The sequence below is a fragment of the Heptranchias perlo genome, chromosome 44 (genome assembly GCF_035084215.1).
Source record: "Heptranchias perlo isolate sHepPer1 chromosome 44, sHepPer1.hap1, whole genome shotgun sequence".
NCBI classification, from domain to species: Eukaryota; Metazoa; Chordata; class Chondrichthyes; order Hexanchiformes; family Hexanchidae; genus Heptranchias; species Heptranchias perlo.
Genome location: NC_090368.1, coordinates 1,213,592 through 1,233,900, shown reverse-complemented (window position 1 = coordinate 1,233,900; position 20,309 = coordinate 1,213,592). Strand labels below are relative to the sequence as shown.

Genomic DNA, 20,309 nt, shown 5'->3' with positions numbered 1-20,309 from the left:
GTGCCGTACGACACCCGATCGTGATTTGCACACTCACACACCTTGCACCACCAGACGGCCCTGTGCTGTGCGACACCCGGTCGTGATTTACACACTAACACACCTTGCACCACCAGACGGCCCTGTGCCGTGCGACACCCGGTCGTGATTTACACACTAACACACCTTGCACCACCAGACGGCCCTGTGCCGTACGACACCCGGTCGTGATTTACACACTCACACACCTTGCACCACCAGGCGGCCCTGTGCCGTACGACACCCGGTCGTGATTTAAACACTAACACACCTTGCACCACCAGGCGGCCCTGTGCCGTACGACACCCGGTCGTGATTTACACACTAACACACCTTGCACCACCAGGCAGCCCTGTGCCGTGCGACACCCGGTCGTGATTTACACACTAACACACCTTGCACCACCAGGCGGCCCTGTGCCGTGCGACGGACACGAGTTCCAGGTTTATTTGCTGCACAAACGTAAACCCCCGAGTGATGAACAGTGACATCAGAGATCATCAGATTCCCGGTTCCAAGCACCTGGATCCCGTCCACTCCAATCGATCGGCCATCTAATGAAATGGGAAGAGGAAAAGTGGGAGTGAGTTACGGAGGCCGGGAGCCAGGGTCGCGGGGAGGACGGGAGCCCGTGTCGCGGGGAGGACGGGAGCCCGTGTCGCGGGGAGGACGGGAGCCCGGGTCGCGGGGAGGACGGGAGCCCGGGTCGGGGGGAGGGCGGGAGCCCGGGTCGCGGGGAGGGCGGGAGCCCGGGTCGCGGGGAGGACGGGAGCCCGGGTCGCGGGGAGGGCGGGAGCCCGGGTCGCGGGGAGGGCGGGAGCCCGGGTCGCGGGGAGGACGGGAGCCCGGGTCGCGGGGAGGACGGGAGCCCGGGTCGCGGGGAGGACGGGAGCCCGGGTCGCGGGGAGGACGGGAGCCCGGGTCGCGGGGAGGACGGGAGCCCGGGTCGCGCGGAGGACGGGAGCCCGGGTCGCGGGGAGGACGGGAGCCCGGGTCGCGCGGAGGACGGGAGCCTGGGTCGCGCGGAGGACGGGAGTGGGTCGCGGGGAGGACGGGAGCCCGGGTCGCGCGGAGGACGGGAGCCCGGGTCGCGGGGAGGACGGGAGCCCGGGTCGCGCGGAGGACGGGAGCCCGGGTCGCGCGGAGGACGGGAGCCCGGGTCGCGGGGAGGACGGGAGCCAGTCCGACAGTGTCGATCTTGTTTGGGATCTTGCAGTTTGACTGTAATCTTTGTTGCTCCCAGACTGGTGCAGTGGGAAACAGGAGCCAGAGTCCAGCTGCAGATTACTGAGTCTGTCTCTGCCGTCCTTCAGCCTGTTACCCCCCGCCCTGTGATACACGTACCCCGAGGTTTGTGGTTACGGCCCTCACCGAGGTCTCTCTCCGCTCTCTAACCTTGTGTACACGACTCACCGAGGTCTCTCTCCACTCTCTAACCCCGTGTACATGACTCACCAAGGTCTCTCTCCACTCTAACCCCGTGTACACGACTCACCGAGGTCTCTCTCCACTCTCTAACCCCGTGTACATGACTCACCGAGGTCTCTCTCCACTCTCTAACCCTGTGTACACGACTCACCGAGGTCTCTCTCCACTCTAACCCCGTGTACACGACTCACCGAGGTCTCTCTCCACTCTCTAACCCTGTGTACACGACTCACCGAGGTCTCTCTCCACTCTCTAACCCCGTGTACACGACTCACCGAGGTCTCTCTCCACTCTAACCCCGTGTACACGACTCACCGAGGTCTCTCTCCACTCTCTAACCCCGTGTACACGACTCACCGAGGTCTCTCTCCACTCTCTAACCCCGTGTACACGACTCACCGAGGTCTCTCTCCACTCTCTAACCCTGTGTACACGACTCACCGAGGTCTCTCTCCACTCTCTAACCCCGTGTACACGACTCACCGAGGTCTCTCTCCCCTCTCTAACCCCGTGTACACGACTCACCGAGGTCTCTCTCCCCTCTCTAACCCCGTGTACACGACTCACCGAGGTCTCTCTCCCCTCTCTAACCCCGTGTACACGACTCACCGAGGTCTCTCTCCACTCTCTAACCCCGTGTATATGACTCACCGAGGTCTCTCTCCACTCTCTAACCCCGTGTACATGACTCACCGAGGTCTCTCTCCGCTCTCTAACCCCGTGTACACGACTCACCGAGGTCTCTCTCCGCTCTCTAACCCCGTGTACATGACTCACCGAGGTCTCTCTCCACTCTCTAACCCCGTGTACATGACTCACCGAGGTCTCTCTCCGCTCTCTAACCCCGTGTACACGACTCACCGAGGTCTCTCTCCGCTCTCTAACCCCGTGTACATGACTCACCGAGGTCTCTCTCCGCTCTCTAACCCCGTGTACACGACTCACCGAGGCGGCTCCATGATACGATGGGCTTGGGATTTCCCGTCGCGATGCATTCCAATATGGCAGTCTGGTGGATGGTGAGCGTCAGGTTCTGGGGCCCCGACAGGATCACAGGCTCCTGGTCAGCCCGCGGAGACCAGACTGGGGAAGGAAACAACATTAACTCCAGTCACACTCTCCCGGTCAGAAAAAACATGGGCCTTGATCCCATAAAACTCAGAGGGTTGATGATGGTGAAGTTAATATTGATGATATTGATGAAGATACTGATGATGATATTGATGGAGATATTGATGATGATATTGATGAAGATATTGATGATTATACTGATGGAAGATAATGATGACGATACTGATGAAGATATTGATGAAGATACTGATGATGATATTGATGATACTGATGATGATATTGATGAAGATACTGATGAAGATATTGATGATGATATTGATGAAGATACTGATGGAAGATAATGATGATGATACTGATGAAGATATTGATGAAGATACTGATGAAGATATTGATGAAGATACTGATGATGATATTGATGATACTGATGATGATATTGATGAAGATATTGATGGAAGATAATGATGACGATACTGATGAAGATATTGATGAAGATACTGATGATGATACTGATGAAGATACTGATGATGATATTGATGAAGATACTGATGGAAGATACTGATGGAAGATAATGATGACGATACTGATGAAGATATTGATGATACTGATGATGATATTGATGAAGATATTGATGGAAGATAATGATGACGATACTGATGAAGATATTGATGATACTGATGATGATATTGATGAAGATATTGATGAAGATACTGATGATGATATTGATGATGATATTGATGATGATATTGATGGAAGATACTGATGGAAGATACTGATGAAGATACTGATGAAGATACTGATGATGATATTGATGATGATATTGATGAAGATACTGATGATGATATTGATGATGATATTGATGAAGATACTGATGGAAGATACTGATGGAAGATACTGATGGAAGATACTGATGATGATGATACTGATGAAGATACTGATGATGATATTGATGATGATATTGATGATGATATTGATGAAGATACTGATTGACGATGGTGATGACGATGGTGATGACGATGGTCTCTCAGGCTATGATACGGACCTGACTGACTCAGCGAAGCCTCCTGACTGGCTCTAGTGTTTGCGATGTTGACGGCTACACAGCGATAAGAGCCCAGATCCTGCTGCCGTACTCTGGTGATCTGCAGTACACCGGTCGGGAGCAGAGTATACCTGGAAACAAAAGCACAGCCAGTCAGCCCGGCCACAGAGCTTTCACTGTGTCACAAATAACCTGCGAGTTGTCCTGCAGCCAGTCACCCTTTGCTTGAAGACATAATTCAGAGGGTCATTGTTTAGTTAGATGTGGAACTGAGCCATACAGGGCAGGACGGTCCCTGGCTCCATCCCCAGTCAGTGCCAGCCCTGGCTCAGTGATAACACTCTCGTCTCTGAGTCAGAGCGGCCTGGCTCTAATTTTAAGACAATGTCCCCTCATTCGTGATTCTCCCCCACCAGAGGAAACAGTTTCTCCGACAGAGGGAGGGCTGTGTGTGGACATGGCCCAGTCCCTGGGCTTCAGGATGGGGGTCTGCCACTGCCTCTCGGCCCTGTTCGGCTGCAGTTCCACCTGGAGGAGCCCAGTCACTGGAATTTCAGGCCCCTCCACCCAGGGGAGGGGAGAATTAGATCTTAAGAAACAAGAACACAAAAAAAACGTACATTTCTATTGGCCTTTCACAACCTCAGGACGTCCCAAAGCGCTTTCCAGACAATGAAATACTTTTGACAAGTAATCACTGTTGTAATGTAGGGAAGGAGCTGATTTTCACACAGCAAGATCCCACAAACAGCAGTGTGAGAAATGACCAGATCATCTGGTTTTTTTAGTGATGTTGGTTGAGGGATAAATATTGTCCAGGCCCCCGGGGAGAACTCCCCCTGCTCTTCTTCGAAATAGTGGCCCTGGGATTTTTTACATCCACCTGAGGGGGCAGACGGGGCCTCGGTTTAACGTCTCATCAGAAAGATGACACCTCCAACAGTGCGGCGCTCCCTCAGTACCGCCCCTCCGACAGTGCGGCACTCCCTCAGTACTGACCCTCCGACAGTGCGGCGCTCCCTCAGTACCGACCCTCCGACAGTGCGGCGCTCCCTCAGTACTGACCCTCCGACAGTGCGGCGCTCCCTCAGTACCGACCCTCCGACAGTGCGGCGCTCCCTCAGCACCGACCCTCCGACAGTGCGGCGCTCCCTCAGTACCGACCCTCCGACAGTGCGGCGCTCCCTCAGCACTGACCCTCCGACAGTGCGGCGCTCCCTCAGCACCGACCCTCCGACAGTGCGGCGCTCCCTCAGTACCGACCCTCCGACACTCCCTCAGTACTGACCGTCCGACAGTGCGGCGCTCCCTCAGTACTGACCCTCCGACAGTGCGGCGCTCCCTCAGTACTGACCCTCCGACAGTGCGGCGCTCCCTCAGTACTGACCCTCCGACAGTGCGGCGCTCCCTCAGTGCTGACCCTCCGACAGTGCGGCACTCCCTCAGTACTGCGCTGGAGTATAAGCCTGGATTATGGGCTCAAGTCTCTGGAGCGGGGCTCGAACCCACGACCCTCTGACTCTGAGGGGGGAAGAGATACCCACTGAGGCAAGGCTGACGTAGTGTATGAAAAGAAATAAAATCTATAAAAGTACCAAGGTTAGAATGGGGAGCTGGCCTCGTCGCAGGGTCCCACTGATGCCCCTGTGTAACCGGCTACAACAGGAGCCCGAGAGTGGCTGTGTGTCTCTCGCCCAAGTCTCACAGGGATTATATAAACTCATAGAAACATGTTTCTACCTACAACACACTAAAGATCTTACACCTGCATCCACTTCCTCTCAACTATATCATTATAAACTCTAACGTCTCCATTCACAATGGACACGGCCTATGTAAACTGTCACGCTGTAATTACACCCTCTTGGGGGAAGTTGCAGTGCCACCTCTGGCAGAAGGGTGTAATTACAGCATGACAAGTTTACATAGGCAGTTTCCATTATAAGGGGGTGCAGTGCAGATTCACCAGAATGATACCGGGGCTAAAAGGGTTAAATTATGAGGAGAGGTCGCACAGATTAGGCTTGTATTCCCTCGAATATTGATGATTAAGGGGTGATCTGATCGAGGTGTTTAAGATGATTAAAGGATTCGATAGGGTCGATAGAGAGAAACTACTTCCTCTGGTGGGAGAGAGTCCAGAACAAGGGGGCAGAACCTTAAAATTAGAGCCAGGCCGTTCAGGGGTGATGTCAGGAAGCATTTCTTCACACAAAGGGGAGTGGGAATCTGGAACTCTCTCCCCCAAAAAGCTGCTGAGACTGGGGGTCAATTGGAAATGATCAAAACTGAGATTGATAGATTTTTGTTAGGCGAGGGGATTAAGGATTACAGAACCAAGGCGGATAGATGGAGTTAAGATACAGATCAGCCATGATCTAATTGAATGGTAGAACAGACACGAGGGGCTGAATGGCCTCCTCCTGTCCCTATGAATGTGGACACAGGATTTTATAATGAAAATACAAAGAGGACAGAATGTACGACTTTAAAATGGGGACTGAGTTACCTCTGTATGACCCCATGGCCAGTTACCCCCTGCCCTCTAACCCCGCTTCACCTGAGGACTGCTCCTGGGCTAGACTTCCTGAGTGTGGTACCATGGGTGAGTGACTAATAGAGAGCGATCTATGAGTCGGTCGTAATTCACCTGGTGTCATCCATGTTCAGGGGGACACGGTTGAGCTCCCATGTTATTGTGGCTCTGGGCACACCATAGATCTGACACTGGAATCGGGCCACTCCACCTAGCTGGACCTCCATGGACTGTGGGTGGGTGTGGAATCGAGGCAGGGCTGGGTGGGGAACAAGGAGGGTCATTATCAGATAACACTCGGCAAATTCACAAACATTTCAATACAGCACATTTCAGACAGGGCAGAGAGTGTCACATTGATACAGAAAGAGAGGGAGAGAGAGGGAGAGGGAGAGAGAGGGAGAGAGAAAGAGAGGGAGAGAGAGAGAGAAAGACAGAGAGAGGGAGAGAGAAAGAGAGAGAGAGAGAGGGAGAGAGAAAGAGAGAGAGAGAGAGGGAGAGAGAAAGAGAAAGACAGAGAGAGGGAGGGAGAAAGACAGAGAGAGAGAAAGAGAGGGAGAGAGAAAGAGAGGGAGAGAGAAAGAGAGAGAGAGAGCGAGAGGGAGAGAGAAAGAGAGGGAGAGAGAGGGAGGCAGACCGGGGAAGGATGGGAGAATGTTAGAGAGAGAGAGAAAGGGGGAGAGAAACAGAGAACGGGTGGGAGATAGATGGACGATGGGAGAGGGTGAGATAGTCAGATGGAAGAGAGAAACAGAATGGTGAACAGAGATAAAGGGAGTTGGAGATGGGTCGAGTGAGGGAAATAAAGTGAAAGAAAGTGAGACAGAGAGAGAGAGATAGACAGGGAGGGAGAGAGATAGAGAGATAGGAGAAACAGACAGAAAAAGAGATGGACATGGATAGACAGTATGAGAGTGGAAGAGAGATAGGAGGATGAGGGATAGAGAGACAGATGGAAAGAACGAGGGAAAAAAGGAGATAAAGACAGGCAGAGTGCAGGAAATAGAGGGAAACAAAGAGAGGGAGATAGAAAGGTAGAGATAGAGGCACAGAGAGGGATAGAGAGAGAGAGGGATAGAGAGAGAGAGGGATAGAGAGAGAGAGGGATAGAGGGAGAGAGGGATAGAGAGGGATAGAGAGAGAGAGGGATAGAGAGAGAGAGGGAGAGAGAGAGAGAGGGATAGAGAGAGAGAGGGATAGAGGGAGAGAGGGATAGAGAGAGAGAGGGATAGAGAGAGAGAGGGAGAGAGAGAGAGGGATAGAGAGAGAGAGGGAGAGAGAGAGAGAGGGATAGAGAGAGAGAGGGATAGAGAGAGAGAGAGAGAGCGAGAACACCTGCCAGTAATATCTAGGGGTTCTCCTGACCTCCCACCATGAATTTGGTCGAAACCCCAAAGTCATGGTGGGAGACCGGAAGCCCCACAGAAATCCTACCCCTTGGAATGACACAGAAACAGGCCATTTGGCCCATCCAGAAGTGTTGGTGTTTATCCTCCAAACGAGCAGTATCCTAACCCCATGTCCCTGCCCTGTTCCCCAATCCCTTCATCCCCCTTTCCTTCAAACCCCTATCTAATCTCCCCGTACCCCACCCTCTCCCCGTACCCCCCCTCTCCCCGTACCCCCCCTCTCCCCGTACCCCCCCTCTCCCCGTACCACCCCTCTCCCCGTACCCCCCCTCTCCCCGTACCCCCCCTCTCCCCGTACCCCCCCCCTCTCCCCGTACCCCCCCCTCTCCCCGTACCCCCCCTCTCCCCGTACCCCCCTCTCCCCGTACCCCCCCTCTCCCCATACCCCTCCCCCTCCCTGTACTGTACCCCTCCTCGCTCCGTGCCCCTCCCCGTACCCCCCTGCCCCTCCCCGCTCCCTGCCCCTCCCCGCTCCCTGCCCCTCCCCGCTCCCTGCCCCTCCCCGCTCCCCGCCCCTCTCCGTACCCCTACCCCTCCCTGTACCCCTCCTCGCTCCCCGTACCCCCCCCGCCCCTCCTCGCTCCCCGTACCCCCCCTGCCCCTCCCCGCCCCTATGAACACGGGTTCCAGTGGAAGGTGATGCGGTGATGGACTGAGTATATTTACGTACTTGCCACTTGTACTCTGGCCTTACGGCTCAGTAACAGACCGAAACGGTTCTGTGCGGTGCAGTCGTACTCGCCAGAGTCAGACTCGTTGTTTTCCTTCTTCTTCTGGAAGTTCCTGATGCAGAGGGAGCCGTTGTTCAGCAGTGAGACACGATGTCCCCCTCGCAGCGTCCACCCATCTTTCCTCCAGGTGATGGTGATGGGCTGAACCCCTTCCACCTGACAGTTCAGTATCAGGGCTCGGTCTCTCACTGCTGTCACATCACTCGGCTGCTCCACAAAGGACAGCTCAGACAACAGCCCTCGATCTGTGACAACAAACAGAAGAAGGTTATACTTCAGTCAAACAGTGACTAACCCGATAGAATTTTTTGATGAGGTAACAGAGAGGATAGATGAGGCCAATGGAGTTGATGTGGTGGTGTGTATGGACTTCCAAAAGGCGTTTGATAAAGTGCCGCATGGTAGGCTTATCGTCATGATTGAAGCCCATGGAATGAAGGGGGCAGCAGCAACATGGATACAGAATTGGCTAAGAGACAAGAAACACAGAGTAGTGGTGGAAGGTTGTTTTTCTGACTGAAGGCAGGTGTACAATGGTGTTCCCCAGGGGTCGATGCTGGGACCACTGCTTTTCTTGATATATATTAATGACTTGGACTTGGGTGTACAGAGCACAATTTCAAAACTTGCAGATGACACAAAACTTGGAAGGGTAGTAAAAAATGAGGAGGATAGTGATGGACTTCAAGAGGATATAGACAGGCTGGTGGCATGGGAGGACACGTGGCAGATGAAATTTAATGCAGAAAAATGCAAAGTGATACATTTCGGTAGGAAGAACGAGGAGAGGCAATATAAAATGGAGGGCATAATTCTAAAAGGAGTACAGGAACAGAGAGTTCTGGGGGTATATGTGCACAATTCGTTGAAGGTGGCAGGGCAGGTTGAGAAAGCGGTTAAAAAGCATACAGGATCCTGGGCTTTATGAATAGAGGCATAGAGTACAAAAGTATGGAAGTCATGATGAACCTTTATAAAACACTGATTCGGCCACAACTGGAGTACTGTGTCCAGTTCTGGGCACCGCACCTCAGGAAGGATATATTGGCCTTGGAGGAGGTGCAGTGCAGATTCACCAGAATGATACCGGGGCTAAAAGGGTTAAATTATGAGGAGAGGTCGCACAGACTGGGCTTGTATTCCCTCGAGTTTGTACAGTTGAGGGGTAATTTGATCGCAGTGTTTAAAATGATAAAGGGATTTGAGTCGATACAAATAAACTATTTCCTCAGGCCAGTCAGTCCATCGAACCTGTTCCTTCCACAGCCCATGTACACTGTCCCATCAAACACCCCCAGGACAGGTACAGGGTTAGATACAGAGTAAAGCTCCCTCTACACTGTCCCATCAAACACTCCCAGGGCAGGTACAGGGTTAGATACAGAGTAAAGCTCCCTCTACACTGTCCCATCAAACAGTCCCAGGGCAGGTACAGCACGGGTTAGATACAGAGTAAAGCTCCCTCTACACTGTCCCATCAAACACTCCCAGGGCAGGTACAGCACGGGTTAGATACAGAGTAAAGCTCCCTCTACACTGTCCCATCAAACACTCCCAGGACAGGTACAGGGTTAGATACAGAGTAAAGCTCCCTCTACACTGTCCCATCAAACACTCCCAGGGCAGGTACAGGGTTAGATACAGAGTAAAGCTCCCTCTACACTGTCCCATCAAACAGTCCCAGGGCAGGTACAGCACGGGTTAGATACAGAGTAAAGCTCCCTCTACACTGTCCCATCAAACACTCCCAGGGCAGGTACAGCACGGGTTAGATACAGAGTAAAGCTCCCTCTACACTGTCCCATCAAACACTCCCAGGACAGGTACAGGGTTAGATACAGAGTAAAGCTCCCTCTACACTGTCCCATCAAACACTCCCAGGACAGGTACAGGGTTAGATACAGAGTAAAGCTCCCTCTACACTGTCCCATCAAACACTCCCAGGGCAGGTACAGGGTTAGATACAGAGTAAAGCTCCCTCTACACTGTCCCATCAAACACTCCCAGGACAGGTACAGGGTTAGATACAGAGTAAAGCTCCCTCTCCACTGTCCCATGAAACACTCCCAGGACAGGTACAGGGTTAGATACAGAGTAAAGCTCCCTCTACACTGTCCCATCAAACACTCCCAGGGCAGGTACAGGGTTAGATACAGAGTAAAGCTCCCTCTACACTGTCCCATCAAACACTCCCAGGGCAGGTACAGGGTTAGATACAGAGTAAAGCTCCCTCTACACTGTCCCATCAAACACTCCCAGGGCAGGTACAGGGTTAGATACACTGTGGCCAGTGGGGTACCACAGGGATCGGTGCTGGGTCCCTTGCTGTTTGTGGTCTACATTAATGACTTGGATATGAATGTAAAAGGTATGATCAGTAAGTTCGCTTATGATACAAAAATTGGTAGGGTGGTAAATAGCGAGGAGGATAGCCTCAGTCTGCAGGACGATATAGATGGGTTGGTCAGATGGGCGGAACAGTGGCAAATGGAATTTAACCCGGAAAAGTGCGAGGTGATGCACTTTGGAGGGACTAACAAGGCAAGGGAATACACAATGAATGGGAGGACCCTAGGCAAGACAGAGGGTCAGAGGGATCTTGGTGTGCAAGTTCACAGATCCCTGAAGGCGGCGGAACAGGTAGATAAGGTGGTAAAGAAGGCATATGGGATACTTGCCTTTATTAGCCGAGGCATAGAATATAAGAGCAAGGAGGTTATGATGGAGCTGTATAAAACACTGGTTAGGCCACAGCTGGAGTACTGTGTGCAGTTCTGGTCGCCACACTACAGGAAGGATGTGATCGCTTTGGAGAGGGTGCAGAGGAGATTCACCAGGATGTTACCAGGGCTGGAGCGCTTCAGCTATGAAGAGAGACTGGGAAGATTGGATTTGTTTTCCTTGGAGCAGAGGAGGCTGAGGGGGGACATGATTGAGGTGTACAAAATTATGAGGGGCACAGATAGGATGGATACTAAGGAGCTTTTTCCCTTCGTTGAGGGTTCTATAACAAGGGGACATAGATTCAAGGTAAAAGGCGGGAGGTTTAGAGGGGATTTGAGAAAGAACTTTTTCACCCAGAGGGTGGTTGGAGTCTGGAACTCACTGCCTGAAAGGGTTGTGGAGGCAGGAACCCTCACAACATTCAAGAAGCATTTGGATGAGCACTTGAAATGCCATAGCATACAAGGCTACGGACCAAATGCTGGAATATGGGATTAGAGTAGACAGGGCTGATGGCCGGCGCGGACACGATGGGCCGAAGGGCCTCTATCCGTGCTGTATAACTCTATGACTCTATAACTCTATGACTCTAAAGCTCCCTCTACACTGTCCCATCAAACACTCCCAGGGCAGGTACAGGGTTAGATACAGAGTAAAGCTCCCTCTACACTGTCCCATCAAACACTCCCAGGGTCAGGTACAGGGTTAGATACAGAGTAAAGCTCCCTCTACACTGTCCCATCAAACACTCCCAGGGCAGGTACAGGGTTAGATACAGAGTAAAGCTCCCTCGACACTGTCCCATCAAACACTCCCAGGGTCAGGTACAGGGTTAGATACAGAGTAAAGCTCCCTCTACACTGTCCCATCAAACACTCCCAGGGCAGGTACAGGGTTAGATACAGAGTAAAGCTCCCTCTACACTGTCCCATCAAACACTCCCAGGGCAGGTACAGGGTTAGATACAGAGTAAAGCTCCCTCTACACTGTCCCATCAAACACTCCCAGGGCAGGTACAGGGTTAGATACAGAGTAAAGCTCCCTCTACACTGTCCCATCAAACACTCCCAGGGCAGGTACAGGGTTAGATACAGAGTAAAGCTCCCTCCACACTGTCCCATCAAACACTCCCAGGGCAGGTACAGGGTTAGATACAGAGTAAAGCTCCCTCTACACTGTCCCGTCAAACACTCCCAGGGCAGGTACAGGGTTAGATACAGAGTAAAGCTCCCTCTACACTGTCCCGTCACAGGTCCTGATCACAGACCTGGGCTCCTGGTGTACAGCTCAGGTGAGGAGATGGCAGTTGAGGTAGCAGAGGTCAGGGTCTGTGGAAGTTGTACCCCAGTGAGAGTCAGGGGAGGGGGACTCGATACCAGTCCTAGTGTGATTTATTTCACTGTCTCACTCAGCAATGTAAAAGTTCCTTCACCGATCTCCTGCCTCAATCAGCTTTGGTGGTGACGGGTCTTTTTGTTTTGAACTCTCTTGTGGTCCAAGAGTTGCCTGTTGAACAATGTGGGAGGGGGTGACTTCTCCCCGACACCCTGGGGAGGGTGATTGATGGCTCTGTCACAGCTCCATGGCGGCGGAGGCCTGCAGCGGGCCACGCCTGTGATCGGACTGGGCTTGGGCGTGATGTGATTGCTGGGAGCGAGGACAATGCAGGGGGTCAGGGCAAGTCAGACAGGCCCGACTTGCCCAGGAATCCATCTGCCCACACCACAGGACAAGGGGGACGTTCCCAGGACCCCCTCCCCCGTCAGTCCCAATCCCTTCTTTCATTCCTCTTCCCTGTCCTACTTTCTGATGAAGGATTAGATTATCCCGGGGACGAGCAGCTCCGTCTGCTCACCTCACCCACGCAGAGCTGACTCTTGCTCCCAAACCCAGGTCAGCCTTGGCCCTGAGCTGTAGGGGACAGGAACATGAGGCAGAGATCAGCTGCACCTTCGTCTAATGGCCCTGGAAACACTCAGATCGTCAGAGAAAGGTCAAAGCTTCACTACACAACGTCCAGTCAACACACACACACCATTCCCATAAACTCACTGATTCACAGCTGGAGATTTTACCCACCGGCACCAAGAGACGGTGAGACCTCAACACTCCCACACTGACCCCTCGCCCTCGCGCCGACCCCTCGCCCTCACGCCGACCCCTCGCCCTCACGCTCCCGCCGACCCCTCGCCCTCACGCCGACCCCTCGCCCTCGCGCCGACCCCTCGCCCTCGCGCCGACCCCTCGCCCTCACGCCCCCATCGACCCCTCGCCCCCACCGACCCCTCGCCCTCACCGACCCCTCGCCCTCACCGACCCCTCGCCCTCACCGACCCCTCGCCCTCACCGACCCCTCGCCCTCACACCGACCCCTCGCCCTCACACCGACCCCTCGCCCCCACCGACCCCTCGCCCTCACACCGACCCCTCGCCCTCACACCGACCCCTCGCCCTCACCGACCCCTCGCCCTCACACCGACCCCTCGCCCTCACCGACCCCTCGCCCTCACCGACCCCTCACCCTCACCGACCCCTCGCCCCCACACCGACCCCTCGCCCTCACCGACCCCTCGCCCTCACACCGACCCCTCGCCCTCACCGACCCCTCGCCCTCACCCCCACACCGACCCCTCGCCCTCACATCAAGCATTTGACCGAGTGTGGCACCAAGGAGTCCTAGTAAAATTGAAGTCAATGGGAATCAGGGGGAAAACTCTCCAGTGGCTGGAGTCATACCTAACACAAAGGAAGATGGTAGTGGTTGTTGGAGGCCAATCATCTCAGCCCCAGGACATTGCTGCAGGAGTTCCTCAGGGCAGTGTCCTAGGCCCAACCATCTTCAGCTGCTTCATCAATGACCTTCCCTCCATCATAAAGTCAGAAATGGGGATGTTCGCTGATGACTGCACAGTGTTCAGTTCCATTCGCAACCCCTCAAATAATGAAGCAGTCCGAGCCCGCATGCAGCAAGACCTGGACAACAGCCAGGCTTGGGCTCATAAGTGGCAAGTAACATTCGTGCCAGATAAGTGCCAGGCAATGACCATCTCCAACAAGAGAGTGTCTAACCACCTCCCCTTGACATTCAACGGTATTACCATCGCCGAATCCCCCACCATCAACATCCTGGGGGTCACCATTGACCAGAAACTTAACTGGACCAGCCATATAAATACTGTGGCTACGAGAGCAGGTTAGAGGCTGGGTATTCTGCGGCGAGTGACTCACCTCCTGACTCCCCAAAGCCTTTCCACCATCTACAAGGCACAAGTCAGGAGTGTGATGGAATACTCTCCACTTGCCTGGATGAGTGCAGCTCCAACAACACTCAAGAAGCTCGACACCATCCAGGACAAAGCAACCCGCTTGATTGGCACCCCATCCACCACCCTAAACATTCACTCCCTTCACCACCGGCGCACCGTGGCTGCAGTGTGCACCATCCACAGGATGCACTGCAGCAACTCGCCAAGGCTTCTTCGACAGCACCTCCCAAACCCGCGACCTCTACCACCTAGAAGGACAAGAGCAGCAGGCGCATGGGAACAACACCACCTGCATATTCCCCTCCGAGTCACACACCATCCCGACTTGGAAATATATCGCCGTTCCTTCATCGTCGCTGGGTCAAAATCCTGGAACTCCCTTCCTAACAGCACTGTGGGAGAACCGTCACCACACGGACTGCAGCGGTTCAAGAAGGCGGCTCACCACCACCTTCTCAAGTGCAATTAGGGATGGGCAATAAATGCTGGCCTCGCCAGCGACGCCCACGTCCCGTGAACGAATTAAAAAAAACACTCCCGTGTACCCCTCACTGTCACACTCAGGTGAGAACAGGATTGGACTCGGTTGTGATGCTTCCTATGAACGAATAGCCTGCCAACACTCACTGTCTATGCTCACACTTGGTGGAGGTATCAGAGGGGAAGTGACGGGTGTGAAACTTAACACCTTCAGGAGTGAAGGGGAGTGAACCACAACAAACAAACAGACTGGATATCACAGTGACCTCTGATCACTGACTCACTCTGATCACTGACTCACTCTGATCACTGACTCACTGATAGCTGAGCTGGCTCACTCTGATCACTGGCTCACTCTGATCACTGGCTCACTCTGATCACTGACTCACTCTGATCACTGATAGCTGAGCTGGCTCACTCTGATCACTGGCTCACTCTGATCACTGACTCACTCTGATCACTGACTCACTCTGATCACTGACTCACTCTGATCGCTGAGCTGGCTCACTCTGATCACTGACTCACTCTGATCACTGACTCACTCTGATCACTGACTCACTCTGATCACTGACTCACTCTGATCACTGACTCACTCTGATCACTGAGCTGGCTCACTCTGATCACTGAGCTGGCTCACTCTGATCACTGACTCACTCTGATCACTGAGCTGGCTCACTCTGATCACTGACTCACTCTGATCACTGAGCTGGCTCACTCTGATCACTGAGCTGGCTCACTCTGATCACTGGCTCACTCTGATCACTGACTCACTCTGATCACTGAGCTGGCTCACTCTGATCACTGAGCTGGCTCACTCTGATCACTGACTCACTCTGATCACTGACTCACTCTGATAGCTGAGCTGGCTCACTCTGATCACTGACTCACTCTGATCACTGACTCACTCTGATCACTGACTCACTCTGATAGCTGAGCTGGCTCACTCTGATCACTGGCTCACTCTGATCACTGACTCACTCTGATCACTGACTCACTCTGATCACTGACTCACTCTGATCACTGAGCTGGCTCACTCTGATCACTGGCTCACTCTGATCACTGACTCACTCTGATCACTGAGCTGGCTCACTCTGATCACTGAGCTGGCTCACTCTGATCACTGACTCACTCTGATCACTGAGCTGGTTCACTCTGATCCCTGGCTCACTCTGATCACTGAGCTGGCTCACTCTGATCACTGACTCACTCTGATCACTGAGCTGGCTCACTCTGATCACTGACTCACTCTGATCACTGACTCACTCTGATAGCTGAGCTGGCTCACTCTGATCACTGGCTCACTCTGATCACTGGCTCACTCTGATCACTGACTCACTCTGATCACTGACTCACTCTGATCACTGACTCACTCTGATAGCTGAGCTGGCTCACTCTGATCACTGACTCACTCTGATCACTGACTCACTCTGATAGCTGAGCTGGCTCACTCTGATCACTGGCTCACTCTGATCACTGACTCACTCTGATCACTGACTCACTCTGATCACTGACTCACTCTGATCACTGAGCTGGCTCACTCTGATCACTGGCTCACTCTGATCACTGACTCACTCTGATCACTGAGCTGGCTCACTCTGATCACTGAGCTGGCTCACTCTGATCACTGACTCACTCTGATCACTGAGCTGGTTCACTCTGATCCCTGGCTCACTCTGATCACTGAGCTGGCTCACTCTGATCACTGACTCACTCTGATCACTGAGCTGGCTCACTCTGATCACTGACTCACTCTGATCACTGACTCACTCTGATCACTGACTCACTCTGATAGCTGAGCTGGCTCACTCTGATCACTGGCTCACTCTGATCACTGACTCACTCTGATCACTGACTCACTCTGATCACTGACTCACTCTGATCACTGAGCTGGCTCACTCTGATCACTGGCTCACTCTGATCACTGACTCACTCTGATCACTGAGCTGGCTCACTCTGATCACTGAGCTGGCTCACTCTGATCACTGACTCACTCTGATCACTGAGCTGGTTCACTCTGATCCCTGGCTCACTCTGATCACTGAGCTGGCTCACTCTGATCACTGACTCACTCTGATCACTGAGCTGGCTCACTCTGATCACTGACTCACTCTGATCACTGACTCACTCTGATCACTGACTCACTCTGATAGCTGAGCTGGCTCACTCTGATCACTGGCTCACTCTGATCACTGACTCACTCTGATCACTGACTCACTCTGATCACTGACTCACTCTGATCACTGACTCACTCTGATCACTGAGCTGGCTCACTCTGATCACTGGCTCACTCTGATCACTGACTCACTCTGATCACTGAGCTGGCTCACTCTGATCACTGAGCTGGCTCACTCTGATCACTGACTCACTCTGATCACTGAGCTGGCTCACTCTGATCACTGGCTCACTCTGATCACTGACTCACTCTGATCACTGAGCTGGCTCACTCTGATCACTGAGCTGGCTCACTCTGATCACTGACTCACTCTGATCACTGAGCTGGTTCACTCTGATCCCTGGCTCACTCTGATCACTGAGCTGGCTCACTCTGATCACTGACTCACTCTGATCACTGAGCTGGCTCACTCTGATCCCTGACTCACTCTGATCACTGACTCACTCTGATCACTGACTCACTCTGATCACTGACTCACTCTGATCACTGACTCACTCTGATAGCTGAGCTGGCTCACTCTGATCACTGGCTCACTCTGATCACTGACTCACTCTGATCACTGACTCACTCTGATCACTGACTCACTCTGATCACTGAGCTGGCTCACTCTGATCACTGGCTCACTCTGATCACTGACTCACTCTGATCACTGAGCTGGCTCACTCTGATCACTGAGCTGGCTCACTCTGATCACTGACTCACTCTGATCACTGAGCTGGTTCACTCTGATCCCTGGCTCACTCTGATCACTGACTCACTCTGATCACTGACTCACTCTGATAGCTGAGCTGGCTCACTCTGATCACTGGCTCACTCTGATCACTGACTCACTCTGATCACTGACTCACTCTGATCACTGACTCACTCTGATCACTGACTCACTCTGATCGCTGAGCTGGCTCACTCTGATCACTGGCTCACTCTGATCACTGACTCACTCTGATCACTGACTCACTCTGATCACTGACTCACTCTGATCCCTGGCTCACTCTGATCACTGAGCTGGCTCACTCTGATCACTGACTCACTCTGATCACTGAGCTGGCTCACTCTGATCACTGACTCACTCTGATCACTGACTCACTCTGATCACTGACTCACTCTGATAGCTGAGCTGGCTCACTCTGATCACTGGCCCACTCTGATCACTGACTCACTCTGATCACTGACTCACTCTGATCACTGACTCACTCTGATCGCTGAGCTGGCTCACTCTGATCACTGACTCACTCTGATCACTGACTCACTCTGATCGCTGAGCTGGCTCACTCTGATCCCTGGCTCACTCTGATTGTTAACTCTGATCCCCGGCTCACTCTGATCCCCGGCTCACTCTGATTGTTAACTCTGATCCCCGGCTCACTCTGATTGTTAACTCTGATCCCCGGCTCACTCTGATTGTTAACTCTGATCCCCGGCTCACTCTGATTGTTAACTCTGATCCCCGGCTCACTCTGATTGTTAACTCTGATCCCCGGCTCACTCTGATTGTTAACTCTGATCCCCGGCTCACTCTGATTGTTAACTCTGATCCCCGGCTCACTCTGATCCCCGGCTCACTCTGATCCCTGGCTCACTCTGATTGTTAACTCTGATCCCCGGCTCACTCTGATTGTTAACTCTGATCCCTGGCTCACTCTGATTGTTAACTCTGATCCCCGGCTCACTCTGATTGTTAACTCTGATCCCTGGCTCACTCTGATTGTTAACTCTGATCCCTGGCTCACTCTGATCCCCGGCTCACTCTGATTGTTAACTCTGATCCCCGGCTCACTCTGATTGTTAACTCTGATCCCCGGCTCACTCTGATTGTTAACTCTGATCCCCGGCTCACTCTGATCCCCGGCTCACTCTGATTGTTAACTCTGATCCCCGGCTCACTCTGATTGTTAACTCTGATCCCTGGCTCACTCTGATTGTTAACTCTGATCCCTGGCTCACTCTGATCCCCGGCTCACTCTGATTGTTAACTCTGATCCCTGGCTCACTCTGATTGTTAACTCTGATCCCCGGCTCACTCTGATTGTTAACTCTGATCCCTGGCTCACTCTGATCCCCGGCTCACTCTGATTGTTAACTCTGATCCCCGGCTCACTCTGATCCCCGGCTCACTCTGATTGTTAACTCTGATCCCCGGCTCACTCTGATTGTTAACTCTGATCCCCGGCTCACTCTGATCCCCGGCTCACTCTGATTGTTAACTCTGATCCCCGGCTCACTCTGATTGTTAACTCTGATCCCTGGCTCACTCTGATTGTTAACTCTGATCCCTGGCTCACTCTGATCCCCGGCTCACTCTGATTGTTAACTCTGATCCCCGGCTCACTCTGATCCCTGGCTCACTCTGATTGTTAACTCTGATCCCTGGCTCACTCTGATCCCCGGCTCACTCTGATTGTTAACTCTGATCCCCGGCTCACTCTGATTGTTAACTCTGATCCCCGGCTCACTCTGATTGTTAACTCTGATCCCCGGCTCACTCTGATTGTTAACTCTGATCCCCGGCTCACTCTGATCCCTGGCTCACTCTGATTGTTAACTCTGATCCCTGGCTCACTCTGATTGTTAACTCTGATCCCCGGCTCACTCTGATTGTTAACTCTGATCCCTGGCTCACTCTGATTGTTAACTCTGATCCCCGGCTCACTCTGATTGTTAACTCTGATCCTGTGAAACAGGAGCTGAAGTTGACGAATGTTTTGGGTGTAGTGGGAGCCGGGCCCTCTTGAACTCTCTCCCTGTCCCTTTGTACGGGCTGACAGGCTGTGAATGTGTTGCTGAGCTCCAGCTGCTGGGAGGCTCTCTCCACTGGCTCCGTTAATTCAAGGGCTCAAAATAATTTAATTAAAGTCTTAAAACACATTCACTTCACTTTTGGAGGAGGTGCTGGATGTTGAGGGAGAGAACTGGAGAGCTGGCCACCCCCCCTCAGTGCCTGGAGCTGGATCAAGGGTACAACAGGCCGGGGGAGAGGGGGATCACCTTCAGTACCTCGAGCAGGGCTCCTCTCTATATAAAGGGACAGTGTGGTACAAGAGAGACACACAAGAACTGGATATAAACATAACGCAACAAACACTTCACTTGCTTTGTCCTGTGTACAGCTCCTTCACTTCCCCCCTTCCAGGAATGGGCTGATTCTCACCGGGGGGACGGGCCCCACGGGCGCAGACTCTCACCGGGGGGACGGGCCCCACGGGCGCAGACTCTCACCGGGGGGACGGGCCCCACGGGCGCAGACTCTCACCGGGGGGACGGGCCCCACGGGCGCAGACTCTCACCGGGGGGACGGGCCCCACGGGCGCAGACTCTCACCGGGGGGACGGGCCCCACGGGCGCAGACTCTCACCGGGGGGACGGGCCCCACGGGCGCAGACTCTCACCGGGGGGACGGGCCCCACGGGCGCAGACTCTCACCGGGGGGACGGGCCCCA

General features: G+C 53.3%; 1 protein-coding gene across 1 annotated transcript in view; it reads right to left on the bottom strand.

The window, feature by feature from the left end:
• Positions 1 to 20,309, bottom strand: part of LOC137306668 (immunoglobulin superfamily DCC subclass member 3-like) — a 36,833-nt gene that overhangs the window by 14,286 nt on the left and 2,238 nt on the right. Inside the window, exons 2-7 of the mRNA XM_067976012.1 lie at positions 19,523 to 19,704; positions 8,172 to 8,505; positions 6,207 to 6,351; positions 3,557 to 3,687; positions 2,392 to 2,529; positions 414 to 572 (exon numbers count right to left, since the gene is read on the bottom strand). Coding sequence (XP_067832113.1) covers positions 414 to 572; positions 2,392 to 2,529; positions 3,557 to 3,687; positions 6,207 to 6,351; positions 8,172 to 8,505; positions 19,523 to 19,704 — 1,089 coding nt within the window. The remainder of the gene's footprint in view (positions 1 to 413; positions 573 to 2,391; positions 2,530 to 3,556; positions 3,688 to 6,206; positions 6,352 to 8,171; positions 8,506 to 19,522; positions 19,705 to 20,309) is intronic.